The sequence below is a fragment of the Clinocottus analis genome, unplaced genomic scaffold (genome assembly GCF_023055335.1).
Source record: "Clinocottus analis isolate CAN_PGR_092001 unplaced genomic scaffold, fCliAna1.0.p SCAF_4, whole genome shotgun sequence".
Taxonomy (NCBI): domain Eukaryota; kingdom Metazoa; phylum Chordata; class Actinopteri; order Perciformes; family Cottidae; genus Clinocottus; species Clinocottus analis.
The window spans coordinates 1,034,378-1,061,550 of record NW_027176153.1 but is presented as its reverse complement, the minus strand read 5'-3'; the positions used below and the strand labels follow the sequence as shown (position 1 = coordinate 1,061,550).

The window sequence follows — 27,173 nt, the reverse complement described above, 5'->3', positions numbered from 1 at the left end:
TATATCATATCATATCATATATATATATATATATATATATATATATATATATATATATATATATACACACACACACACACACACACATTTACAATTTTGGGGAAATAAATTGTCTAATCAACCAGAGATTCCACGGCCCCTCTGCAGACCCTATAGGGGTCCCCCTCCAGTACTGCAGTAGTCTCCCTTCAGTACCTCTGCATTACCTTTAGGGGTCCCGCTGCAGTACCTCTCCATAACCTTTAGGGGTCCCCTGCAGTACATCTGCAGACCCTGTAAGGGTCACCCTGCAGTACCTCTGCATAACCTGTAAGGGTCCCTCTGCAGTAACTCTGCATAACCTTTAGGGGTCCACCTGCAGCACCTCAGCATAACCTATAGGGGTCCCCTGCAGTACCTCTGCAGACCCTTTAGGGGTCCCCCTGCAGTACCTCTGCGTTAGCTGTAGGGGTCCCTCTGCAGTATCTTTGCATAACCTGTCTGGATATCCCTGCAGTACCTCTGCAGACCCTGTAGGGGTCACCCTGCAGTACCTCTGCATAACCTGTAAGGGTCCCTCTGCAGTAACTCTGCATAACCTTTAGGGGTCCACCTGCAGCACCTCAGCATAACCTATAGGGGTCCCCTGCAGTACCTCTGCAGACCCTTTAGGGGTCCCCCTGCAGTACCTCTGCGTTAGCTGTAGGGGTCCCTCTGCAGTATCTTTGCATAACCTGTCTGGATATCCCTGCAGTATCTCTGCATAACCTGTAGGCGTCCCCCTGCAGTACCTCGGCATAACCTGTAGGGGTCCATCTGCAGTGCCTCTGCAGACCCTTTAGGGGTCCCCCTGCAGTACATCGGCATAACCTGTAGGTTTCCCCCTGCAGTACCTCTGCATAACCTGTTGCAGTCCCCCTGCAGTACCTCTGCATAACCTGTAGGGGTCCCCCTGCAGTACCTCTGCAGACCCTGTAGGGGTCCCCCTGCAGTACCTCTGCATAACCTTACAGGTTCCCCCTGAAGTACCTATGCATAACCTTTAGGTGTCCCCCTGCTGTACCTCTGCAGACCCTGTAGCAGTCCCCCTGCAGTACCTCTGCATAACCTGTAGGGTTCCCCCTGGAATAACTCTGCATAACCTGTAGGGGTCCCCCTGCAGTACATCTGCATAATCTTTAGGGATCCCCCTGCAGTACCTCTGCAGACCCTGTAGTGGTCCCCCTGCAGTACCTCTGCATAACCTGCAGAGGTCCACCTGCAGTACCTCTCTGCTTAATCCTCTAGGGATCTCCCCGCAGTACCTCTGCATAACCTGTAGGGTTCCCCCTGCAGTACCTCTGCATAGCCTGTAGGCATCCCCCTGCAGTACCTCTGCATAATCTGTAGGGGTTGACCTGCAGTACCTCTGCAGACCCTGTAGGGGTCCCCCTGAAGTACTTATGTATAACAGGTAAGGGTCAACCTGCAGTACCTCTGCATATCCCGTAGGCGTCCCCCTGCAGTACCTCTGCATAACCGTACAGGTTCCCTCTGCAGTAACACTGCAGAACCTGTAGGGGTCCCCCTGCAGTACCTCTACATATTGCAGGGGGACCCCTACAGGGTCTGCAGATGTACTGCAGGGGGACCCCCACAGTTTATGCAGAGGTACTGCAGGGGACCCCAACAGGTTATGCAGAGTTATTGCAGAGGGACCCCTAAAGGGTCTGCAGAGGGACTGCAGCGGGACCCCTAAAGGTAATGCGGAGGTACTGAAGGGAGACTACTGCAGTACCTCTGCATAACCTGTAGGGGTCACCCTGCAGTACCTCTGCAGGCCCTGTAGGGATCCCCCTGCAGTACCTCTCCAAAACCTGTAGGGGTCCCCTTGCAGTACCTCTGCATAACCTGTTGGGATCCCCCTGCAGTACCTCTGCATAATCTGTAGGGGTCCCCCTGCAGGACCTCTGCATAACCTGTTGGGATCCCCCTGCAGTACCTCTGCATAATCTGTAGGGGTCCCCCTGCAGTACCTCTGCATAATCTGTAGGGGTCCCCCTGCAGGACATCTGCATAACCTGTTGGGATCCCCCTGCAGTACCTCTGTACCTCAGACCCTGTAGGGGTCCAACTGCATTACCTCTTGTTAAGCTGTAGGGGTCCCTCTGCAGTACCTTTGAATAAAGTGTAGGGTCCTCCCTGCAGTACCTCTTCATTACCTGTAGGGGTCCCCCTCCAGTACCTATGCCTAACCTGTAGGGGTCCCCCTGCAGTACATCTGCATAATCTGTAGGGGTCCCCCTGCAGGACCTCTGCATAACCTGTTGGGATCCCCCTGCAGTACCTCTGCATAATCTGTAGGGGTCACCCTGCAGTACCTCTGCATAACCTCACAGGTTCCCTCTGCAGTAACACTGCAGAACCTGTAGGGGTCCCCCTGCAGTACCTCTGCGTATCCTGGAGTGGTCCCCCTGCAGTACCTCTGCATGACCTGAAGGAGTTACCCTGCAATACCTCTGCATAACCTGTAGGGGTCAACCTGCAGTACCTCTGCATAACCTGGAGGGGTCACCCTGCACTACCTCTGCAGACCCTGTCGGTGTCCCCCTGCAGTACCTCTGCATAAACTGTAGGATTCCCCTGCAGTACCTCTGCAGACCCTTTAGGGGTCCCCCTGCAGTACCTCTGCAGATCCTGTAGGAGTCAACCTTCAGTACCTCTGCAGACCGTGTAGGGGTCCCCCTGCAGTACCTCGGCATAACCTGTAGGGGTTTTCCTGCAGTACCTCTGCATAACTTGTAGGGGTGCCACTGCAGTACCTCTGCATAACCTGTATGGGTCCCCCTGCAGTACCTCTCCATAACCTGTAGGGGTACCTCTCCAGACCCTGTTGGTGTCCCCCTGCAGTACCTCTACATAACCTATAAGGGTCTCCCTGCAGTACCTCTGCATAATCTGTTGGGATCCCCCTGCAGTACCTCTACATAACCTATAAGGGTCTCCCTGCAGTACCTCTGCATAATCTGTCGGGATCCCCCTGCAGTACCTCTCCAAAACCTGTAGGGGTCCCCCTGCAGTACCTCTGCAGACCCTGTAGGGGTCCGCCTGCAGTACCTCTGCAGAACCTGTAGGAGACAACCTGCAGTACCGCTGCATAACCTGTAAGGGTCCCCCTGCAGTACCTCTGCAGACCCTTTAGGGGTCTCCCTGCAGTACCTCGGCATAACCTGTAGGGGTCCCTGTGCAGTACCTCGGAATAACCTGGAGGAGTCCCCCTGCAGTACTTCTGCCTAACCGGTAGTGGTTTCCCTGCAGTACCTCTGCAGACCCTGTAGGGGTCCCCATTGCAGTACATCTGAGTAACCTGTAGTGGTCCCCCTGCACTACCTCTCAAAAACCTGAAGGGGTCCCCCTGCAGTACCTCGGCATAACCTGTAGGGGTGCCACTGCAGTACCTCTGCAGACCCTGTAGGGGTCCCCATTGCAGTACTTCTGTGTAACCTGTAGAAGTCCCCCTGCAGTACCTCTGCAGACCCTTTAGGGGTCCCTCGGCATAACCTGTAGGGGTCCCTCTGCAGTACCTCGGCATAACCTGTAGAGGTCCCCCTGCAGTACTTCTGCATAACCGGTAGTGGTGCCACTGCAGTACCTCTGCGTAACTGGTAGGGGTGCCACTGCAGTACCTCTCCAGACCCTGTATGAGTCAACCGGCAGTACCTCCGCATAACCTGTAGGGGTCCCCCTACAGTTCCTCTGCATACCCTGTAGGGGTCCCCCTGCAGTACTTCGCATAACCTGTAGAGGTCCCCCTGCAATACCTCTGCATAACCTGTTGGGGTCACCCTGCAGTACCACTGCATTAACTGTAGGTGTCCCCCTGCAGTACCTCTGCATAACCTGTATGGGTCCCCCTGCAGTACCTCTCCAAAACCTGTAGGGGTCCCCCTGCAGTACCTCTGCAGACCCTGTAGGGTTCCGCCTGCAGTACCTCTGCATAACCTGTAGGGGTACCGCTGCAGACCCTTTCGGTGTCCCCCTGCATTACCTCTGCAGAACCTGTAGGAGACAACCTGCAGTACCGCTGCATAACCTGTAAGGATCCCTCTGCAATACCTCTTCATCACCCGGAGGGGTCCCTCTGCAGTAATTCTTTAGAGCCCGTAGTGGTCCCCCTGCAGTACCTCTGCAGACCCTGTAGGGGTCCCCATTGCAGTACTTCTGTGTAACCTGTAGAAGTCCCCCTGCAGTACCTCTGCAGACCCTTTAGGGGTCCCTCGGCATAACCTGTAGGGGTCCCTCTGCAGTACCTCGGCATAACCTGTAGAGGTCCCCCTGCAGTACTTCTGCATAACCGGTAGTGGTGCCACTGCAGTACCTCTACAGACCCTGTAGGAGTCAACCTGCATTACCTCTGCATAAGCTGTAGTGGTTTCCCTGCAGTACCTCTTTATAACCTCTAGGGATCTCCCTGAAGTACGTCTTCATATCCTGTAGTACTCTCCCTTCCGTACCTCTGCATAACCTGTGGGGGTCCCTCTGCAGTACCTCTGCAGATGCTGTAGGGGTCCCCCTGTAGTACCTCTGCATATACTTTAGGTGTCCCCCTGCAATACCTCTGCATAACCTTTTGGGGTCCCCCTACAGTACCACTGCATAAATTGTAGGTGTCCCCCTGCAATACCTCTGCATAATCTGTAGGGGTCCCTCTGCAGTACCTGTGCAGACCCTGGAGGGGTCCCCCTGCAGTACCTCTGCATAACCTGCAGGGGTTTCCCTGCAGTACCTCTGCGTAACTGGTAGGGGTGCCACTGCAGTACCTCTCCAGACCCTGTATGAGTCAACCTGCAGTACCTCCGCATAACCTGTAGGGGTCCCCCTACAGTTCCTCTGCATACCCTGTAGGGGTCCCCCTGCAGTACTTCGCATAACCTGTAGAGGTCCCACTGCAATACCTCTGCATAACCTGTTGGGGTCCCCATTGCAGTACCTCTGCGTAACCTGTAGAGGTCCCCCTGCAATACCTCTGCATAGCCTGTTGGGGTCCCCCTGCAGTACCTCTGCATAACCTGTATGGGTCCCCCTGCAGTACCTCTCCATAACCTGTAGGGGTACCTCTCCAGACCCTGTTGGTGTCCCCCTGCAGTACCTCTACATAACCTATAAGGGTCTCCCTGCAGTACCTCTGCATAATCTGTTGGGATCCCCCTGCAGTACCTCTACATAACCTATAAGGGTCTCCCTGCAGTACCTCTGCATAATCTGTCGGGATCCCCCTGCAGTACCTCTCCAAAATCTGTAGGGGTCCCCCTGCAGTACCTCTGCAGACCCTGTAGGGGTCCGCCTGCAGTACCTCTGCATAACCTGTAGGGGTACCTCTGCAGACCCTTTCGGTGTCCCCCTGCAGTACCTCTTTAGAACCTGTAGGAGACAACCTGCAGTACCGCTGCATAACCTGTAAGGGTCCCTCTGCAATACCTCTTCATCACCCGGAGGGGTCCCTCTGCAGTACCTCTGCATAACCTTTAGTGGTCCCGCCGCAGTACCTCTCCAAAACCTGTAGGGGCCCCCCTGCAGTACCTCTGCAGACCCTGTAGGGGTCCCCCTGCAGTACCTCTGCAGACCCTGTAGGGGTCCCCCTGCAGTACCTCTGCAGACCCTGTAGGGGTCCCCCTGCAGTACCTCTGCAGACCCTGTAGGGGTCCCCCTGCAGTACCTCTGCAGACCCTGTAGGGGTCCCCATTGCAGTACTTCTGCGTAACCTGTAGGGGTCCCCCTGCAGTACCTCTCAAAAACCTGAAGGGGTCCCCCTGCAGTACCTCTGCAGACCGTGTAGGGGTCCCCCTGCAGTACCTCGGCATAACCTGTAGGGGTTTCCCTGCAGTACCTCTGCATAACTTGTAGGGGTGCCACTGCAGTACCTCTGCAGACCCTGTAGGGGTCCCCATTGCAGTACTTCTGTGTAACCTGTAGAAGTCCCCCTGCAGTACCTCTGCAGACCCTTTAGGGGTCCCTCGGCATAACCTGTAGGGGTCTCTCTGCACTACCTCGGCATAACCTGTAGAGGTCCCCCTGCAGTTCTTCTGCATAACCGGTAGTGGTGCCACTGCAGTACCTTTAAAGACCCTGTAGGAGTCAACCTGCATTACCTCTGCATAAGCTGTAGTGGTTTCCCTGCAGTACCTCTTTATAACCTCTAGTGATCTCCCTGAAGTACGTCTTCATATCCTGTACTACTCTCCCTTCCGTACCTCTGCATAACCTGTGGGTGTCCCTCTGCAGTACCTCTGCAGACCCTGGAGGGGTCCCCCTGCAGTACCTCTGCATAACCTGCAGGGGTTTCCCTGCAGTACCTCTGCGTAACTGGTAGGGGTGCCACTGCAGTACCTCTCCAGACCTTGTATGAGTCAACCTGCAGTACCTCCGCATAACCTGTAGGGGTCCCCCTACAGTTCCTCTGCATACCCTGTAGGGGTCCCCCTGCAGTACTTCGCATAACCTGTAGAGGTCCCCCTGCAATACCTCTGCATAACCTGTTGGGGTCACCCTGCAGTACGACTGCATTAACTGTAGGTGTCCCCCTGCAGTACCTCTCCAGACCCTGTTGGTGTCCCCCTGCAGTACCTCTACATAACCTATAAGGGTCTCCTTGCAGTACCTCTGCATAATCTGTCGGGATCCCCTGCAGTACCTCTCTAAAACCTGTAGGGGTCCCCCTGCAGTACCTCTGCAGACCCTGTAGGGTTCCGCCTGCAGTACCTCTGCATAACCTGTAGGGGTACCGCTGCAGACCCTTTCGGTGTCCCCCTGCAGTACCTCTGCAGAACCTGTAGGAGACAACCTGCAGTACCGCTGCAAAACCTGTAAGGATCCCTCTGCAATACCTCTTCATCACCCGGAGGGGTCCCTCTGCAGTAATTCTGTAGAGCCCGTAGTGGTCCCCCTGAAGTACCTCTGCAGACCCTGTAGGGGTCCCCCTGCAGTACCTCTGCAGACCCTGTAGGGGTCTCCCTGCAGTACCTCTGCATTACTTGTAGGGGTGCCACTGCAGTACCTCTACAGACCCTGTAGGAGTCAACCTGCATTACCTCTGCATAAGCTGTAGTGGTTTCCCTGCAGTACCTCTTTATAACCTCGAGGGATCTCCCTGAAGTACGTCTTCATATCCTGTAGTACTCTCCTTTCCGTACCTCTGCATAACCTGTGGGGGTCCCTCTGCAGTACCTCTGCAGATGCTGTAGGGGTCCCCCTGTAGTACCTCTGCATATACTTTAGGTGTCCCCCTGCAATACCTCTGCATAACCTTTTGGGGTCCCCCTACAGTACCTGTGCAGACCCTGGAGGGGTCCCCCTGCAGTACCTCTGCATAACCTGCAGGGGTTTCCCTGCAGTACCCCTGCGTAACTGGTAGGGGTCCCCATTGCAGTACCTCTGCGTAACCTGTAGAGGTCCCCCTGCAATACCTCTGCATAACCTGTTGGGGTCCCCCTGCAGTACCTCTGCATAACCTGTATGGGTCCCCCTGCAGTACCTCTCCATAACCTGTAGGGGTACCTCTCCAGACCCTGTTGGTGTCCCCCTGCAGTACCTCTACATAACCTATAAGGGTCTCCCTGCAGTACCTCTGCATAATCTGTTGGGATCCCCCTGCAGTACCTCTACATAACCTATAAGGGTCTCCCTGCAGTACCTCTGCATAATCTGTCGGGATCCCCCTGCAGTACCTCTCCAAAATCTGTAGGGGTCCCCCTGCAGTACCTCTGCAGACCCTGTAGGGGTCCGCCTGCAGTACCTCTGCATAACCTGTAGGGGTACCTCTGCAGACCCTTTCGGTGTCCCCCTGCAGTACCTCTTTAGAACCTGTAGGAGACAACCTGCAGTACCGCTGCATAACCTGTAAGGGTCCCTCTGCAATACCTCTTCATCACCCGGAGGGGTCCCTCTGCAGTAATTCTGTAGAGCCCGTAGTGGTCACCCTGCAGTACCTCTGCATAACCTTTAGTGGTCCCGCCGCAGTACCTCTCCAAAACCTGTAGGGGCCCCCCTGCAGTACCTCTGCAGACCCTGTAGGGGTCCCCCTGCAGTACCTCTGCAGACCCTGTAGGGGTCCCCCTGCAGTACCTCTGCAGACCCTGTAGGGGTCTCCCTGCAGTACCTTGGCATAACCTGTAGGGGTCCCTGTGCAGTACCTCAGAATAACCTGGAGGAGTCCCCATGCAGTACTTCTGCATATCCGGTAGTGGTTTCCCTGCAGTACCTCTGCAGACCCTGTAGGGGTCCCCATTGCAGTACTTCTGCGTAACCTGTAGGGGTCCCCCTGCAGTACCTCTCAAAAACCTGAAGGGGTCCCCCTGCAGTACCTCTGCAGACCGTGTAGGGGTCCCCCTGCAGTACCTCGGCATAACCTGTAGGGGTTTCCCTGCAGTACCTCTGCATAACTTGTAGGGGTGCCACTGCAGTACCTCTGCAGACCCTGTAGGGGTCCCCATTGCAGTACTTCTGTGTAACCTGTAGAAGTCCCCCTGCAGTACCTCTGCAGACCCTTTAGGGGTCCCTATACACTACCTCGGCATAACCTGTAGAGGTCCCCCTGCAGTTCTTCTGCATAACCGGTAGTGGTGCCACTGCAGTACCTTTAAAGACCCTGTAGGAGTCAACCTGCATTACCTCTGCATAAGCTGTAGTGGTTTCCCTGCAGTACCTCTTTATAACCTCTAGTGATCTCCCTGAAGTACGTCTTCATATCCTGTACTACTCTCCCTTCCGTACCTCTGCATAACCTGTGGGGGTCCCTCTGCAGTACCTCTGCAGACCCTGGAGGGGTCCCCCTGCAGTACCTCTGCATAACCTGCAGGGGTTTCCCTGCAGTACCTCTGCGTAACTGGTAGGGGTGCCACTGCAGTACCTCTCCAGACCCTGTATGAGTCAACCTGCAGTACCTCCGCATAACCTGTAGGGGTCCCCCTACAGTTCCTCTGCATACCCTGTAGGGGTCCCCCTGCAGTACTTCGCATAACCTGTAGAGGTCCCCCTGCAATACCTCTGCATAACCTGTTGGGGTCACCCTGCAGTACCACTGCATTAACTGTAGGTGTCCCCCTGCAGTACCTCTCCAGACCCTGTTGGTGTCCCCCTGCAGTACCTCTACATAACCTATAAGGGTCTCCTTGCAGTACCTCTGCATAATCTGTCGGGATCCCCTGCAGTACCTCTCCAAAACCTGTAGGGGTCCCCCTGCAGTACCTCTGCAGACCCTGTAGGGGTCCCCCTGCAGTACCTCTGCAGACCCTGTAGGGGTCTCCCTGCAGTACCTTGGCATAACCTGTAGGGGTCCCTGTGCAGTACCTCGGAATAACCTGGAGGAGTCCCCATGCAGTACTTCTGCATAACCGGTAGTGGTTTCCCTGCAGTACCTCTGCAGACCCTGTAGGGGTCCCCATTGCAGTACTTCTGCGTAACCTGTAGGGGTCCCCCTGCAGTACCTCTCAAAAACCTGAAGGGGTCCCCCTGCAGTACCTCTGCATTACTTGTAGGGGTGCCACTGCAGTACCTCTGCAGAACCTGTAGGAGACAACCTGCAGTACCGCTGCATAACCTGTAAGGATCCCTCTGCAATACCTCTTCATCACCCGGAGGGGTCCCTCTGCAGTAATTCTTTAGAGCCCGTAGTGGTCCCCCTGCAGTACCTCTGCAGACCCTGTAGGGGTCCCCATTGCAGTACTTCTGTGTAACCTGTAGAAGTCCCCCTGCAGTACCTCTGCAGACCATTTAGGGGTCCCTCGGCATAACCTGTAGGGGTCCCTCTGCAGTACCTCGGCATAACCTGTAGAGGTCCCCCTGCAGTACTTCTGCATAACCGGTAGTGGTGCCACTGCAGTACCTCTACAGACCCTGTAGGAGTCAACCTGCATTACCTCTGCATAAGCTGTAGTGGTTTCCCTGCAGTACCTCTTTATAACCTCTAGGGATCTCCCTGAAGTACGTCTTCATATCCTGTAGTACTCTCCCTTCCGTATCTCTGCATAACCTGTGGGGGTCCCTCTGCAGTACCTCTGCAGATGCTGTAGGGGTCCCCCTGTAGTACCTCTGCATATACTTTAGGTGTCCCCCTGCAATACCTCTGCATAACCTTTTGGGGTCCCCCTACAGTACCACTGCATAAACTGTAGGTGTCCCCCTGCAATACCTCTGCATAATCTGTAGGGGTCCCTCTGCAGTACCTGTGCAGACCCTGGAGGGGTCCCCCTGCAGTACCTCTGCATAACCTTTTGGGGTCCCCCTACAGTACCACTGCATAAACTGTAGGTGTCCCCCTGCAATAACTCTGCATAATCTGTAGGGGTCCCTCTGCAGTACCTGTGCAGACCCTGGAGGGGTCCCCCTGCAGTACCTCTGCATAACCTGCAGGGGTTTCCCTGCAGTACCTCTGCGTAACTGGTAGGGGTGCCACTGCAGTACCTCTCCAGACCCTGTATGAGTCAACCTGCAGTACCTCCGCATAACCTGTAGGGGTCCCCCTACAGTTCCTCTTCATACCCTGTAGGGGTCCCCCTGCAGTACTTCGCATAACCTGTAGAGGTCCCCCTGCAATACCTCTGCATAACCTGTTGGGGTCCCCATTGGAGTACCTCTGCGTAACCTGTAGAGGTCCCCCTGCAATACCTCTGCATAACCTGTAGGGGTCCCTGTGCAGTACCTCGGAATAACCTGGAGGAGTCCCCCTGCAGTACTTCTGCATAACCGGTAGTGGTGCCACTGCAGTACCTCTACAGACCCTTTAGGAGTCAACCTGCATTACCTCTGCATAACCTGTAGTGGTTTCCCTGCAGTACCTCTTTATAACCTCTCGTGATCTCCCTGAAGTATGTCTTCATATCCTGTAGTACTCTCCCTTCAGTACCTCTGCATAACCTGTGGGGGTCCCTCTGCAGTACCTCTGCAGATGCTGTAGGGGTCCCCCTGCAGTACCTCTGCATATACTTTAGGTGTCCCCCTGCAATACCTCTGCATAATCTGTAGGGGTCCCTCTGCAGTACCTGTGCAGACCCTGGAGGGGTCCCCCTGCAGTACCTCTGCATAACCTGCAGGGGTTTCCCTGCAGTACCTCTGCGTAACTGGTAGGGGTGCCACTGCAGTACCTGTCCAGACCCTGTATGAGTCAACCTGCAGTACCTCCGCATAACCTGTAGGGGTCCCCCTACAGTTCCTCTGCATACCCTGTAGGGGTCCCCCTGCAGTACTTCGCATAACCTGTAGAGGTCCCCCTGCAATACCTCTGCATAACCTGTTGGGGTCCCCATTGCAGTACCTCTGCGTAACCTGTAGAGGTCCCCCTGCAATACCTCTGCATAACCTGTAGGGGTCCCTGTGCAGTACCTCGGAATAACCTGGAGGAGTCCCCCTGCAGTACTTCTGCATAACCGGTAGTGGTGCCACTGCAATACCTCTACAGACCCTTTAGGAGTCAACCTGCATTACCTCTGCATAACCTGTAGTGGTTTCCCTGCAGTACCTCTTTATAACCTCTAGTGATCTCCCTGAAGTACGTCTTCATATCCTGTAGTACTCTCCCTTCAGTACCTCTGCATAACCTGTGGGGGTCCCTCTGCAGTACCTCTGCAGATGCTGTAGGGGTCCCCCTGCAGTACCTCTGCATATACTTTAGGTGTCCCCCTGCAATACCTCTGCATAACCTTTTGGGGTCCCCCTACAGTACCACTGCATAAACTGTAGGTGTCCCCCTGCAATACCTCTGCATAACCTTTTGGGGTCCCCCTACAGTACCTCTGCATAACCTGTAGGGGTACCTCTGCAGACCCTTTCGGTGTACCCCTGCAGTACCTCTGCAGAACCTTTAGGAGACAACCTGCAGTACCGCTGCATAACCTGTAAGGGTCCCCCCGCAATACCTCTTCATCACCCGGAGGGGTCCCTCTGCAATAATTCTGTAGAACCCGTAGTGCTCACCCTGCAGTACCTCTGCATAACCTTTAGTGGTCCCGCCGCAGTACCTCTCCAAAACCTGTAGGGGTCCCCCTGCAGTACCTCTGCAGACCCTGTAGGGGTCCCCCTTCAGTACCTCTGCAGACCCTGTAGGGGTCTCCCTGCAGTACCTCGGCATAACCTGTAGGGGTCCCTGTGCAGTACCTCGGCATAACCTGGAGGAGTCCCCCTGCAGTACTTCCGCATAACCGGTAGTGGTTTCCCTGCAGTACCTCTGCATGACCTTTAGGGGTCCCCTGCAGTACCTCTGCATAACCTGTGGGGGTCGCCCTGCAGTACCTCTGCATAACCTGTGGGGGTCCCCTATCAGTAACTCTGTCGACCCTGTAGTGGTCCTTCTGCAGTACCTCTACAAAACCTATAGGGGTCTCCCTGCAGTACCTCTGCATAACCTGTAGGGGTTCCCCTACAGTAACTTTGCCCAGCCCGTAGGGTTCCCTCTGCAGTACCTCTGCAGATCCTGTAGGTGTCTCCCTGCAGTACCTCTGCATAACCTGTAGGGTTCCCCCTGTAGTACCTCTGCGTAACCTGTAGAGGTCCCCCTGCATTACTTCTGCATAACTGGTAGTGGTTCCACTGCAGTACCTCTGCAGACCCTGTAGGGGTCTCTTGCAGTACCTCTTCATAACCTGTAGGGGTTCTCCTGCAGTACCTATGCATAACCTTTCGGGGTCCCCATCCAGTACCTCTGCATAATCTGTAGGGGTCCACCTGCAGTATCTTTGCATAACCTGTAGGGGTACCTCTGCAGACCCTGTAGGTGTCCCCCTGCATTACCTCTGTGTAACCTTTAGGGGTCCCACTGCAGTACCTCTGCATAACCTGTAAGGGTCACCCTACAGTACCTCTGCAGACCCTGTAGGGGTCCCCATGTAATACCTCTGCAAAACCTGTAGGTGTCCCCATCCAGTACCTCTGCATAATCTGTAGGGGTCTCCCTGCAGTACCTCTGCATAACATGTAGGGGTCCCCCTGTAGTACCTCTGCGTAACCTGTAGAGGTCCCCCTGCAGTACTTCTGCATAACTGGTAGTGGTGCCACTGCAGTACCTCTACAGAACCTGTTGTAGTCAACCTGCAGTACCTCTTCATAACCTGTAGGGGTTTCCCTGCAGTACCTCTGCAGACCCTGTAGGGGTCTCTTGCAGTACCTCTGCAGACCCTTTAGGGGTCCCCCTGCAGTACCTCTGCAGACCCTTTAGGGGTCTCCCTGCAGTACCTCTGCATAACCTGTAGGTGTCTCCCTGCAGTACCTCTGCATAACCTGTAGGGGTCCCCCTGTAGTATCTCTGCGTAACCTGTAGAGGTCCCCCTGCAGTACTTCTGCATAACTGGTAGTGGTGCCACTGCAGTGCCTCTGCAGACCCTGTAGGGGTCTCTTGGAGTACTACTGCATAACCTGTAGGAGTTCTCCTGCAGTACCTATGCATAACTTGTCGGGGTCCCCCTGCAGTACCTCTGCAGACCCTTTAGGGGCCCCCCTGCAGTACCTCTGCAGACCCTGTAGGGGTTCACCTGCAGTAACTCTGCAAAGCCTGTAGGGGTCCCCCTGCAGTACCTCTGCAGACCCTTTAGGGGTCCCCCTGCAGTACCTCTACAGACCCTGTAGGAGTCAACCTGCAGTACCTCTGCATCACCTGTTGCGGTCCCCCTGCAGTACCTCGGCATAACCTGTAGGGGTCCCTCTCCAGTACCTTGGCATAACCTGTAGGAGTCCCCCTGCAGTACTTCTGCATAACCAGTGGTGGTGCCACTGCAGTACCTCTACAGACCCTATAGTAGTCAACCTGCATTACCTCTGCATAACTTGTAGGGGTTTCCCTGCAGTACCTCTGCATAACCTCTAGTGATCTCCCTGAAGTATCTCTTCAAATCTTTTAGTACTTTCCCTTCAGTACCTCTGCATAACCCGTATGGGTTCCTCTGCAGTACCTCTGCATAATCTGTCGGGGTCCGCCTGCAATACCTCTGCATAACCTGTAGGGGTCCATCTGCAATACCTCTGCATAACCTGTAGGTGTCCCCCTGCAATACCTCTGCATAACCTGTAGGTGTCCCCCTGCAGTACCTCTGCAAAACCTGTAGGTGTCCCCCTGCAGTACCTCTGCGTAACCTGTAGGGGTCCCTCTGCAGTACCTCTGCAAAACCTGTAGGTGTCCCCCTGCAGTACCTCTGCGTAACCTGTAGGGGTCTCCCTGCAGTACCTCTGCAGACCCTGTAGGGGTCGCCCTGCAGTACCTCTGCAGACCCAGTAGGGGTCTCCCTGCTCTGTCCGTGACGGCATAAGTGTGTTCTCGTCCCCTCTGCAGCCAAAAGCCGCTCCATCGCGCTCCCTCTGGACCTGGAGGCTCAGATCAGTACCATGCTGTCCAGCTCTGCTCTCAACTCGCTGTCCCGCTCCAATCCGAACTACAAGTCCTCGTCCCGCTCCTCCAGACCCACCGCGCCCAGCAACCCCTGGGACTACAAGAACATCATTGAGAAGCTCCAGGTACACACAAACACAAACACACGCACACACACACACACACACACACACACACACACACAGACACTTAACCCTTCACGATAAATGACCCGTACAGTACGGGTCATTTATCGTGAAGGGGCGTCACACAGGTAATCAACTGTAATGAAAATATGAACTGTTTTTTTTTTAATGTGTTGAACCAGGAAATCATTAGTGAGGATAAACATTGTGTGTCTGTGTGTGTCTCTTTGTGTGTTTGTGTGTGTGTGTGTGTGTGTGTGTGTGTGTCTCTCTGTGTGTCACAGGACATCATCAACACTCTGGAGGAACGTCTCAAGCCGATGGTGAACGCTGAGCTCTCGGTTCTCGTTGACGTTCTCCATCAGCCGGAGCTTCTGTTCCTGGAGGGAACCGACGCCCGGCAGCGCTGCGAGTCCGGGGGCTTCATCTCCAAGTAGGTCCTTTAAGGCCCTTAGGGTCCCGGTCCTTAAGGTCCCAGTCCACAGGGTCCCAGTCCTAAGGGTACTTGTCCCTAGGATCCTGGTCCTCTGGGTCCCAGGCCCCAGGGCTCTGGTCCCCAGGATCCCGGTCCTCAGGGTCCCGGTCCTCAGGGCCCAGAATGGCTGATGCATGATGGGAGAATGTGGTCTTGTGTTGCAGGTTGATCCAGCACACCAAAGCTCTGATGAGTGCAGAGGAGAAGTTATGTATCAAAGTCCTGAGAACCCTGCAGGAGATGCTGATCCGGACGCTGGATTTTGACGAAAAGGTCAGTTTACTTACCGACTTGTTATTCTGACGCCTACCCCTGATGTCCTAATACTCTCTGGTCCTGATCTTCTCTGGTCCTGATCCCCTCTGGTCTTGATCCTCTCTGGTCCTGATCCCCTCTGTTCCTGATCCTCTCTGGTCCTGATAGAGATGGGATGTGACCCGCTGTCCTTGTTGTTTCAGGGTATTTCCCTGCGGAAGGTTCTGCTGCAGAACTACCTGTTCCCCAACAAGAAGAACAGCCCCAAGAACGACCTGGCGGAGCTCGGAGCCTCAGGTAATAATAATATATAACGCTTCATTTACCTTTAATAAATAATAATATGAATATAATAACACGTTGTTCAGGGTTCATTAGATAGACGCTCTCAAAGAAAAGCACTTATTGACAACCATTTGGCGTTGTCTTTACTCTCCATTGTTAGATAAAGTGCATAAATATTGTGTGTCTCTCACAAACTTCTACACACACAATATATGTGGGTCTTTTCCTCATGTCTTGTGGGTCACGCCCTCATGTCTTGTGGGTCATGCCCTTATGTCTTGTGGGTCACGCCCTCATGTCAAGTGGGTCATGCTCTCATGTCTTGTGGGTCACACCCTTATGTCTTGTGGGTCATGCCCTCATGTCTTGTGGGTCATGCTCTCATGTCTTGTGGGTCATGTCCTCATGTCTTCTGGGTCATGCTCTCATGTCTTGTGGGTCACACCCTTATGTCTTGTGGGTCACACCCTTATGTCTTGTGGGTCATGCCCTCATGTCTTGTGGGTCATGCTCTCATGTCTTGTGGGTCACACCCTTATGTCTTGTGGGTCACACCCTTATGTCTTGTGGGTCATGCCCTCATCTCTTGTGGGTCTCGCCTTCATGTCCTCAGGATAAATAAACACATCTGCATGTTATTTGTCGGCAGGCGTTGAACAGGAGCGCGACTGGGCCGCGGTGGCTGCAGTTCAGTGTCGGCTGGACCGAGAAGGAGGAACCAAGCTGTTCAGCGACCTGGTGATGAGCTCCAAGAACGACAAGATCTTCCAGGAAAGCATTCAGCTGGCCATCTGCCTGCTGGAGGGCGGGAACACCGAGATACAGGTGGGTCACAACCTCACAGATCTGTGTGCTTGGGGACGGGAACAAGAGATACAGGTGGGTTGTGACCTTAGACATCCGTGTTCTGCGCCCCCTGAACCCTTTGTGTCTGAACGTTCTCCCGCAGAACTCCTTCTACAAGCTGATGATGGGCGACAACAAGTCAGAGAAGTTCTTCAAGGTTCTTCACGACCGCATGAAGGAAGCTCAGACGGACATCAAGGCCACGGTGTCTGTTAACGTCGGAGAGATGACGCACAAGGCCAACGAGAAGGAGCTGGAGACCGGTGAGTCCAGCTCCTTGCTCTCTACAGCAGGTTGTTGGGTTTTATTCTTTCTTGATAAGGTTGTTGGGTTTTATACTTTCTTTATCAGGTTGTTGGGTTTTATTCTTTCTTCATCAGGTTGGTGGGTTTTAAGCTCGCTTTTCATTTTGAAAAGCCCGAAAAAGCTAAATTCAATCTGCTAAAAGCAATCAGAGTTCATGAGTTCCTAAACAGCGATCAGAGGTTTTGAATCAGTCGATAAATACTTTTTTGTATTGTCACTTACATGTTAGTCATTTACAGTCAGATGTTTTTATTCATTTAAACATATTAACATTAAACATACATACAAAATGAGGTTTGTCAGACAATAATAAAGTAGAGAAGAAAACAAAAATACACTCACCCCGACACCCCTTTGTCATTTTTTTCATGTACATTTGCATACACAGCCCTGCATTTTATTCCTGCATTTTATTCCTGTATTTTATTCCTGTATTTTCCTCAACATACAACCCCGCCCACTCCTCTGATTGAACAGGTGGCTCTTCAGCCTTAGTGCTTCCTGGGACAGGAAGTCTCCCGTTGATGGTCCAGGGCCAGTCCATCGCCCCGGTACCGGGCGCCTCCTCCTTGCCGGTCCAGCCGGCAGCAGAGCAGAGGGAGGTGGAGATGGAGATGGGACCGGCTGTGACCATCATGAAGCCCATACTGAGGTTCCTCCAGCTGCTCTGCGAGAACCACAACCACGACCTTCAGGTGCACGAACACCTGACACTGGACAAGGACCAAAAAGAAATTGGTCAGTATCAGAAGAGTGACAGGCAGCCTTTTTTTGACTTGTGTGCTTGCAGAACTTCCTGCGTTGCCAGAACAATAAGACCAACTACAACCTGGTGTGTGAGACTCTTCAGTTCCTGGACATCATGTGTGGAAGCACCACCGGAGGGCTGGGCCTACTGGGTCTCTACATCAACGAATCAAACGTCCACCTGATCACGCAGACCCTGGAGACGCTCACCGAGTACTGCCAGGGCCCTTGCCAGGAGAACCAGGTAGACGGGCGCACGACGGGGAGGCAGCAAGACCCCCCGTGAACATGGACATTTAGTGTGTGTGTGTGTGTGTGTGTGTGTGTTGCAGACGTGCATCGTGACCCACGAGTCCAATGGCATTGACATCATCACAGCGTTGATCCTGAATGACATCAGTCCTCTGTGTCGATATCGGATGGAGATGGTGCTCCAGCTGAAGGTGTGTTTGTTACCTGACTGTTACTGAGGGCTATTACAACACATCTCTTCAATACATATGTTTGATTCATGTTTTCATTTTGATATTATTAACTATAGTAACATCTATGGTGTTACGGGCCAGTTTGGACTCATGGATATTTACTTCAAGTATTTTTTCCAGCAATAAAACTTACAAACACAAAATGAAAAGCAGAACAAGTCATAACTCAACATGTAGATTTACAAGGTAAACAAACAACAACCAATGAAACAAATCTTATGTTTATAACTAACAACACAAAGGTCATCACTTATTATTTAGTGAAACATGTTATATGTTTTATGTAGTTGAAATAGAGTTCCTGACAAAAAGCTAACTCAAGAGGAAGGTAATCATAAGACATGCTAACAGAAAGCTAACACAAGAGGAAGGTAATCATAAGAGATGCTAACAGAAAGCTAACACAAGAGGAAGGTAATGTCAGCCGGTTGCTTGACTTCCTGTCTGGTTTCGTTTACAGGACAACGCCTCCAAGCTGCTGCTGGCTCTGATGGAGAGTCGCCATGACAGCGAGAACGCAGAGAGGATCCTGTTCAACCTGCGGCCGCGAGAGCTGGTCACTAGCTAACATACACATCACACCACCGTGCCGCCAGGCAGACTGTGTGTGTGTGTGTGTGTGTGTGTCAGAAACAAACACACACGCACATACACACACAGACAGACGCACACTTTTCTTTATCTTTAGGGTTCAAATCGTGACATTTTTTTATATGAGCAGCTGATAAAAGACCAGTAAACAGAACTGCTGGAGTCACTATCCTCTGACTGTGTGTGTGTGTGTGTGTGTGTGTGTGTGTGTGTGTGCAGGTGGAGGTGATAAAGAAGGCCTACCAGCAGGACAGTGAGTGTGAGGGTGGGGAGGTTTCTCCCCGCGAAGTGGGACACAACATCTACATCCTGGCTCAGCAGGTGAGACAACACCAGCTGCTCATTGGCTGCCCGGCTTCTTCTGGCTTCTTCTGGCTTCTTCTGCGCTCAGCGGTGCTGCTTGTGTTCAGAGTTCTGTGAATACCTTTTCACTCTGTTTGTTTGTTTGCAGCTGGCCAGACACAACAAGACCCTTCAGAACCTCCTGAAGCCTCAAAAGAACAGTAAAGAGGGAGAGGAGGGAATCTCCTCTATGGTGAGCTCTTCATTCATCCATTCACCCACCTGTTCATCCATTCATCCATCCAACCTCCTGTTCTCCCATTCACCCACCGTTCAACTATTCATCAACCTGTTTATTTATTCACCCATTCACCCACCTCTTCATCTATTCACCTACCTGTTCATCCATTCATCTATTCACCCACATGTTTATTCATTCACTCATTCACCTACCTGTTCATTCATCCATCCACCCACTTGTTCACCCATTCACCCACCTGTTCATCTATTCACCCACCTGTTCATCCACTCGTCTATTCACCCACCTGTTCATCCATTCATGTATTCATCCATTCACCCACCTGTTTGTCCATTCACCCACCTGTTCATCCATCCACCCACCTGTCTATTCATCCATCCATTAGTTCATCCCTCCATCATCACACTATCTTCCTCTCCTCCAGCTGAACAACCTGAACAACCGTCCCCTGTCCCAGATGTTGAAGTCTTCAGCTCCAGCTGTGGTCGTGGAACAAGACCCGCTGGAGTACTACGACCTGCTCACTTCCCAGATAGAGGTACTACTGTTCGTGTGTGTATATATGTGTGTGTATATATATATATGTGTGTATATATATGTGTGTGTGTGTGTGTGTGTGTGTGTGTGTGTGTGTGTGTGAATAAAACACCTGTCCGTCTCCAGATCGTGCGTGACGACCGCAGCATGGAGCAGATCGTGTTTCCTGTTCATCCGATCTGTGAGTTCCTGACTGAAGAGTCCAAGACCAGAGTGTTCAACACCACGGAGCAGGATGAGCAGGGGTCAAAGGTCACGCACTTCTTTGAGCAAACATCCTTCCTGCACGGAGAGATGGAGTGGCAGAAGAAGCTGAGGAGTGAGGACACACAGACACACCACACACAGACACACACACACACATACACACACACACACACACACACACACACATACACACACACACACCTCACACACACACACACACACATACACACACACACACACACACACACACATACACACACACATACACATACACACACACACACACTAACACATACACTCACACGTACACACACACGTACACGCACGCACACATTCACGTACACACACACGCACACACACTTTTCTTTACGTTTAGGGTTTAAAGGGTGAATTGTTTTGAAACGATTAGCTGATAAAAGCCTTTGTGTGTGTGTGTGTGTGTGTGTGTGTGTGTGTGTATGTGCAGGTATGCCGGTGTTGTACTGGTTCTCCAGGAGGATGTCCTTGTGGGGAACCATCTCCTTCAACCTCGCCGTCTTCATCAACCTCATCATCGCTTTCTTCTACCCTTACAACTCAGGACAAGGTACTGCTGCGAGTACCTCAAGTACTGCTGCGAGAACTGCTGGTACAGAAAGTACTGCTACTTCTGTCTGTGCGTGCATGTGTGTCTCTCTGTGTGTGGTATTTGTGTGTGTGTGTCAGAAATTAGTTTATCCTCTGAGGAGTGTAATTGTTACTCTGTTGTTGCACTGTGAGAGATCTGTGTGTACTAGTACTACTAGTACTAGTATACATTCAAGCCTCCCTCTCCCTCCCTCCTCCGCAGTGGGAGCGATCGATGACTCCCTCCTCTTGATGCTCTTCTGGATCCTGACCGGGCTCTCCGTGCTGGGCTTGTTCTCCCAGCGGTACGGCCTCCAGCCGCTCACCATCGCTCTCATCCTTCGCTCCATCTACCACTTCGGCATCGGCAACACGCTCATCCTGCTGGGCTCCCTCAACGTGAGTATGACTACGTTACCCAGCAGCCACCTGGGGCCACGCAGCATGTACCTCTGAGATGCAGTACAGTCGAAAGTCTGATATGTATCAGATACATAACACATTATAAATCAGATACATGTCAGATATGTATCTGATTTATAGCATGTTATGTATCTGTATGTATTTGTAAGTGGCTGTATGTATCTGTTATGTATCTGTATGTATCTGTTATGGATCTGTTTGTATCTGTTATGGATCTGTATGTATCTGTGATGTATCTGTATGTATCTGTTATGTATCTGTATGTATCTGTGATGTATCTGTTATGTATCTGTTATGTATCAGTTATGTATCTGCATGTATCTGTATGTATCTGTTATGTATCTGTATGTATCAGTTATGTATCTGTTATATATCTGTTATGTATCTGTTATGTATCTGTATGGATCTGTTATGTATCTGTAAGTATCTGTATGGATCTGTAAGTATCTGTAAGTATCTGTATGGATCTGTAAGTATCTGTTATGTATCTGTTATGTATCTGGTATGTATCTGTATGGATCTGTATGGATCTGCTATGTGTATTGATGAGCTCTCCCTGTGCCCTCAGCTGCTCAACAAGGTGGTGTTCGTGGTGAGCTTCGTGGGCAACAATGGGACCTTCATCATGGGCTACAGGGCGATGGTGATGGACGTGGAGTTCCTGTACCACCTGGCCTACGTCCTGACCTCCACGCTGGGACTGTGTGTGCACGAGCTCTTCTACAGCATCCTGGTACACTCAGTGTGTGTGTGTCTGTGTGTTTGTGTGTCTACGGTATCCTGGTACTCACCACTGCTGTCTCACCCTTTCTCACCCTCAGCTGTTCGACCTCATCTACCGGGAGGAGACGCTGTTCAACGTGATCAAGAGTGTGACCCGTAACGGACGCTCCATCCTGCTGACGGCGCTGCTCGCCCTCATCCTCGTGTACCTGTTCTCCATCGTGGGCTTCCTCTGCCTGAAGGAGGACTTCATCATGGAGGTCGACCCGCTGGCGCAGATCGCCGCCGCAGGTATATCGCAGAAATGTATTTCACGACTTTGTTACGTTAAACCTTTGACCCCGAGGCCGAGCTCATCGCTCTCTGTTCCTGCGTTCAGCCCCCCAGCAGAGCGAGGCCTCTCAGGACTTCCTCAAGTCGTGCTCTGCAGACGGGGTCAGCTGCACCGCGGAGACGGAGGCCGCCGGCGTGGAGGAGCAGGAAGGTGAGCGTCCTTGTCAAAGTATGACGATGAAGTATTATTATTATTATTCTAGAAATGTTACTACATGTCAGTACTTCTGTGTTTCAGAGCCGAGCTCTGAGCGAGCGTGCGACACGCTGCTGATGTGCATCGTCACCGTGCTGAACCACGGCCTGAGGAACGGGGGCGGAGTCGGAGACGTTCTGCGCAAGCCCTCCAAGAATGTAAAGAACACGCAAAGCATGTATACTTATACACACACAGCGTGTACTAATATTCAAGCGTGCTACATTTACTGTGTAATAACGTCTCGTAAGTAGTAAAACCTGGTATGTTTGCTCGTGTACGAGCAAACATACCAGGTTTTACTACTCTGGTAACTTCATGAGGCGATAGTGAGTCATCAGATTTGACACTTTGTGACAAACAAAAGGTTTAAAACCATCTGAAACTTTAAGTATTGACCTGTAAATATTTTGTTAAAAAAAACTTTTTACTTGTTATTGATATAAAATGTTCTTTACAAACAGAAGAACTGAAGTAAAAAAAACTGTGTGTGTCTGTGGCTTTGTGTGTGTGTGTGTGTGTGTGTGTGTGTGTGTGTGTGTCTGCGTGCAGGAGCCGTTGTTCGCAGCCCGCGTGGTGTATGACCTACTCTTCTACTTCATCGTCATCATCATCGTCCTCAACCTGATCTTCGGCGTCATCATCGACACATTCGCCGACCTGAGGAGCGAGAAGCAGAAGAAGGAGGAAGTGCTGAAGACCACGTGCTTCATCTGCGGTGGGGCAGGAACCAGCAACCCTCCAGTACACCGTCACTCAACGCGTGTGTTCTGACGTGCTCTGACCGCCGGTCTTTGTGCCGCAGGTCTGGAGAGGGACAAGTTCGACAACAAGACGGTGTCGTTCGAGGAGCACATCAAGCTGGAACACAACATCTGGAACTACCTGTACTTCATCGTGCTGGTGCGCGAGAAGAACCAGACGGACTACACCGGGCCCGAGAGCTACGTGGCCCACATGATCAAGGTAAGGCTCCAACCGGCCAATAGGAGAACTACGTTGCCCACATGATCAAGGTAAGGCTCCGACCGGCAAATTGGAGAGCCAAGCAGCGAGGAAGCAGAGGGGTCTAAACTACCCTTTTTCTCCTCCTCCTCCTCCTCCTCCCCCTCCTCCCCCTCCTCCTCCTCTTCCTCCTCCTCCTCCTTCTCCTCCTCCTCCTCCTCCTCCAGAACAACAACCTGGACTGGTTTCCCCGGATGCAAGCGATGTCCCTGGTGGTGACGGACGGTGACGGTGAGCAGAACGAGATGAGGATGTTACAGGACAAGCTGGCGGCGACCATGAAGGTGGTGCTGACGCTGACCACGCAGCTGACGGAGCTGAAGGAGCAGGTATGAGCCCACGCATCTATATGTATATATATATATATATATATATATATATATATATATATATATATATATATATATATATATATATATACATATATATATATATATATATATATATGTATATGTATATATATACATATATACATTTATATATGTATATATATATATATATATATATATATATATATATATATATATATATATATATACACGCACACACACACACACACACACACATTGATTCATGCCTAAGATTGTACGCAGAATAACACTTTTTTTAGGGAAAGAGGAATGAGGAGTTGGTGAAAAGCGCTGTATCATCAGCGTACGGCTTTAGATTGAGAGACGGTTTACAGAAGGAGAATTATTGTCTGAATTCTGGTTAAATAAAATATTATGTTGGTTCTTTGAGAGTTTTATAATATGAATATTGAGAAATGGTAGAATAATATATATGCGTGTGTGTAATTGTAATTTCTTTCCCACTGCTTCAGATGACCGAGCAGAGGAAGAGGAGGCAGAGGCTGGGCTTCGCTGACGTCCAGGCGGGAGGCGGCGCCGCCATGCCGCCGAGCGCCGCAGGAGGAAACCACCAGATGTACAAAACATAAAGTAGATCCGGACTGTTTGTAACGACATCTGTAAACAACAACAACACAGCTGGGCGGCTCCAGGGGAGGAAACGACCTCACAGGGCTGTGATCCATAAAAACACTAGAATGTACACATAAAACATATGTTTCTCACTATAAAACACATGTTCTTGTTCACTTTTTCTTTTTAATGTCTGGATGTGAGCGATAGACAAACTGACCACCATCACTGGTTAAAAGACAGAAGACGTGTTCGCGTCTCAGGTTTACTTTGGTTCGTCCTTTGATCTTATTTCAAATGTTAAGCACAAAGTGCATACGTGGTCAATATAGTCGCGCAAAACAATAAAAGCAACAATTTGTTTCAGACCAGAAATGTTTAAAAAATGAAGATAAACTGGAAATTATGCAGATTACGCTCAAAAAAACTATGGAGAACCAGAAATATTTCACATTTTTTACAAATCTACCAGAAATCAGTACCAGTATTGAACCAAATACTCACTATTTTTGAAATAGAGGTTAAGAAACAAATGTGCTTTTATCTTTATTTTTCCATCCAAGTACTTTTTCTCTCCGACCTTCATGACCTCAGAACAGGTGGAGAAAGTGTAGTTGTAATACTAGTGTTGGCCACTAGAGGCTGCAGCACACCACCACCCGATGCTCCCAATGACAGAATGAACTTTTACATTAATATTTGTTTTAGACTTTAAAAAAGTGAGTTGAACCAAGTTAAGGTTTTTTTGTAAATGTAGGCATATTGTGGTTTTAAGTGCTGTATATTATAATGGTTTGATAGTGATGTATTTATGGCTAAGCTCAGACACTGGAATATAAGCGAGATAAGATACCATTTACTTTCTCTCTTCAGTATCAACAGACGGGTACACTGAGTGAAGAGGACGAAGACCATGCATCTTCATCTAAATAAAATATCTCCTGGAGAGCAAAGAGTGGTTTATTTGTGATTTAATATGACAAAGTCGTAACTTTTCTAACAGACTTGGATGTGAACTACAACTTGACTGGTTGATGGAAGCAGAGCAAAGCTGGGCAGTTATGACCATGAGTTTATTTCATGACATGTTATGAAATGACTTATAACCTCTTCCGTTCTTGTACTATTTGCCTAAAACGCCTATTCAAGGCATGTCCAGTTAACTGAAAAGCTGATCCTGTACCATTGGGAGTAAATGCATGGTCACTGAAGCTTTTTCCCCAACAGTCAGAATCACTGTAAGTGCTACTGACATTGAGTAATATAAGTTTGTACACATGATAGTTGACGTTTTTTCTGACTTCCTTGCTTTTAACTCTTCCCCCTGAAGCAGCATATTGTCGCTATCAACATTTCATTGGCTCTACAAAACGCCTGTCATCAGAACAATCGGTCGCAATTAGCTCGGTCTTTACACGAAAGAAGAGGGACGGGCACTTTCCTTCAACGCAGGCTCTCTTGTAGGCTGTTGACAGAAAATGCAAGCTCCTATTGGGCCAAGTGAGTTGTCAATCTAAAGGTCAGAGTGCAGCAGCCATTTTGACAGAAGCTATCGGCAGTGTTTTCATGCGAACGGGAGTTAGGACGGAGAATAAATAAATGGAGGCGTATCTGCTGGTTAATGTGAAATAATACAACAGCAGTCTGTGGGTATTTATGAATGTAATAATGTGTTTTCTACATTGATCGTTTAGACCTTTTCGGATGTTACAAGACCGTTTTTGTTGGAATGTTATCGATGTATGGATTACTCCGAGGCTTCATAGCTGCATGCGTATTTGTGCGACTTTCAGCCTCCAAACACACCCCTGAATGACGTATTTGCCGTTTAGCCACAGACGCGCCCCTAAACACGCCCCAAATGACGTATTTCCGATTTAAGAGTGCGCCGCACATACTTGCACTCACATTTTCACTCACGTGTGCATTTTCACATGCACACATAAACTACCCACTTTATACTACTTAAAGGGGCAACGTGGAGTGTAACTACCTTCGACGTTCTCTCGCGCACGCATATTTTCACTTTTCTACATGTGGGGACTCAGCAGACACCTACTGGACGCAACAATGGACACATGACACCGAGGAACGGTAACCGCTAATCCAGGTCTCACTGCACCTTCTCTGTGTCAAAGTTAGTGAAATCCCCCCCTCAGAGTACCAGGGGCACTGGGGACAATAGATGGCAGTAGGTGGACGACAACTGTCAGGGCATGCCAAAGTCTCACTTTACCCAGGTCTATCAGTCATCACTCTGAGCTGAAGTACATGAAGAACTGTGACACAGAAAGCTCATTCAAAGGTTTTATTGAAGCAAAAGAAGCATCATCACAATGAAAACACACATCAATAAAACACCTACATTCAGAATTATGACGTAAAAACTACAGAAGAATGTTCTTCATGATCAAAAGTAAAAGCACTCGTTCTGCAGAATGAACTCTTTAGAGAGCTTTAATATAATAAACATGTTATTGCATCATTATTATTAACATTCTTCTACAAAACAATGCGCCACAATTAATAAGATTAGCACACACTTTATAATAAACATCTTACCCTGCAAAGTAACTACACTCTTAGAAATAAATGTGCTCACTAGAACCCTGGAGGGTCTTTGGTTCGTCCCCAGAGGAGAACCCTCTTTGGTTCCAGGGAGAACCTTTCCTCAAGGTTCCTTTACACAGAGTTCTACCTAGAACTAAGCATCAAGAGTTTTACCCAGAACCACATATGAAGGTTTCTACCTTTAAGGGTGCAAACAAAATCCCACACAGGTTTCCAACAGGAACTAAATGTCCTCTCTAGAACTCACTACGGGGTCCTCATGAGGTCCATACAGGACTTTGGTTCTTTCTACCACTGATTGAGAGCAAGAGGAGGAAGAAAGGGAGGAAGAGGAGGAGAAAGGAAGCCTGTGAGCAGAGTGGACTGAAAGAACATTACAGCTCATCTCTTCCCTTCTTCCTGCTCTTCTTCTCTTCCTTGTGGAAGACTTTTCCATCCGCCTGCTTCTTCCAGCTCAGCTTGATGTCGTCGTCGTGCCCCTGGTCCTTCAGCTTCTGTTTGAGCTGAGAGACAAACACATTGAGAGAAGAAGTCTTCAGTAAAGCTGTTTCTCTGCATCCTGTCTCACACTGTCCTCATGTGGAAGCTCTGCTGGAGAAGAACTCTGGTTTCCACTAGAGCAGCTCTGTTGTTTCATGTTGTCTGGACACAAGTCTACCTTCAGTCA

At 50.7% G+C, this 27,173-nt stretch overlaps 1 protein-coding gene across 2 annotated transcripts in view; it reads left to right on the top strand.

Annotated features, from left to right (window-relative positions):
• Positions 1 to 24,874, top strand: part of itpr3 (inositol 1,4,5-trisphosphate receptor, type 3) — a 67,569-nt gene extending 42,695 nt beyond the window's left edge. For both annotated transcript variants that reach the window (XM_068596917.1, XM_068596916.1), the window contains 24 exons: positions 14,270 to 14,451; positions 14,736 to 14,884; positions 15,091 to 15,199; positions 15,385 to 15,478; positions 16,116 to 16,291; positions 16,416 to 16,575; positions 17,096 to 17,313; positions 17,409 to 17,609; positions 17,698 to 17,808; positions 18,311 to 18,406; positions 18,661 to 18,762; positions 18,893 to 18,976; positions 19,407 to 19,520; positions 19,646 to 19,838; positions 20,193 to 20,312; positions 20,556 to 20,731; positions 21,324 to 21,488; positions 21,577 to 21,769; positions 21,858 to 21,962; positions 22,050 to 22,165; positions 22,560 to 22,725; positions 22,813 to 22,973; positions 23,180 to 23,341; positions 23,836 to 24,874. In XM_068596917.1, the coding sequence (XP_068453018.1) occupies positions 14,270 to 14,451; positions 14,736 to 14,884; positions 15,091 to 15,199; positions 15,385 to 15,478; positions 16,116 to 16,291; positions 16,416 to 16,575; positions 17,096 to 17,313; positions 17,409 to 17,609; positions 17,698 to 17,808; positions 18,311 to 18,406; positions 18,661 to 18,762; positions 18,893 to 18,976; positions 19,407 to 19,520; positions 19,646 to 19,838; positions 20,193 to 20,312; positions 20,556 to 20,731; positions 21,324 to 21,488; positions 21,577 to 21,769; positions 21,858 to 21,962; positions 22,050 to 22,165; positions 22,560 to 22,725; positions 22,813 to 22,973; positions 23,180 to 23,341; positions 23,836 to 23,952 (3,470 nt within the window). In that variant the 3' untranslated portion in view covers positions 23,953 to 24,874. The remainder of the gene's footprint in view (positions 1 to 14,269; positions 14,452 to 14,735; positions 14,885 to 15,090; positions 15,200 to 15,384; positions 15,479 to 16,115; positions 16,292 to 16,415; positions 16,576 to 17,095; positions 17,314 to 17,408; positions 17,610 to 17,697; positions 17,809 to 18,310; positions 18,407 to 18,660; positions 18,763 to 18,892; positions 18,977 to 19,406; positions 19,521 to 19,645; positions 19,839 to 20,192; positions 20,313 to 20,555; positions 20,732 to 21,323; positions 21,489 to 21,576; positions 21,770 to 21,857; positions 21,963 to 22,049; positions 22,166 to 22,559; positions 22,726 to 22,812; positions 22,974 to 23,179; positions 23,342 to 23,835) is intronic.
• The last annotated feature ends 2,299 nt before the right edge of the window (positions 24,875 to 27,173 follow it).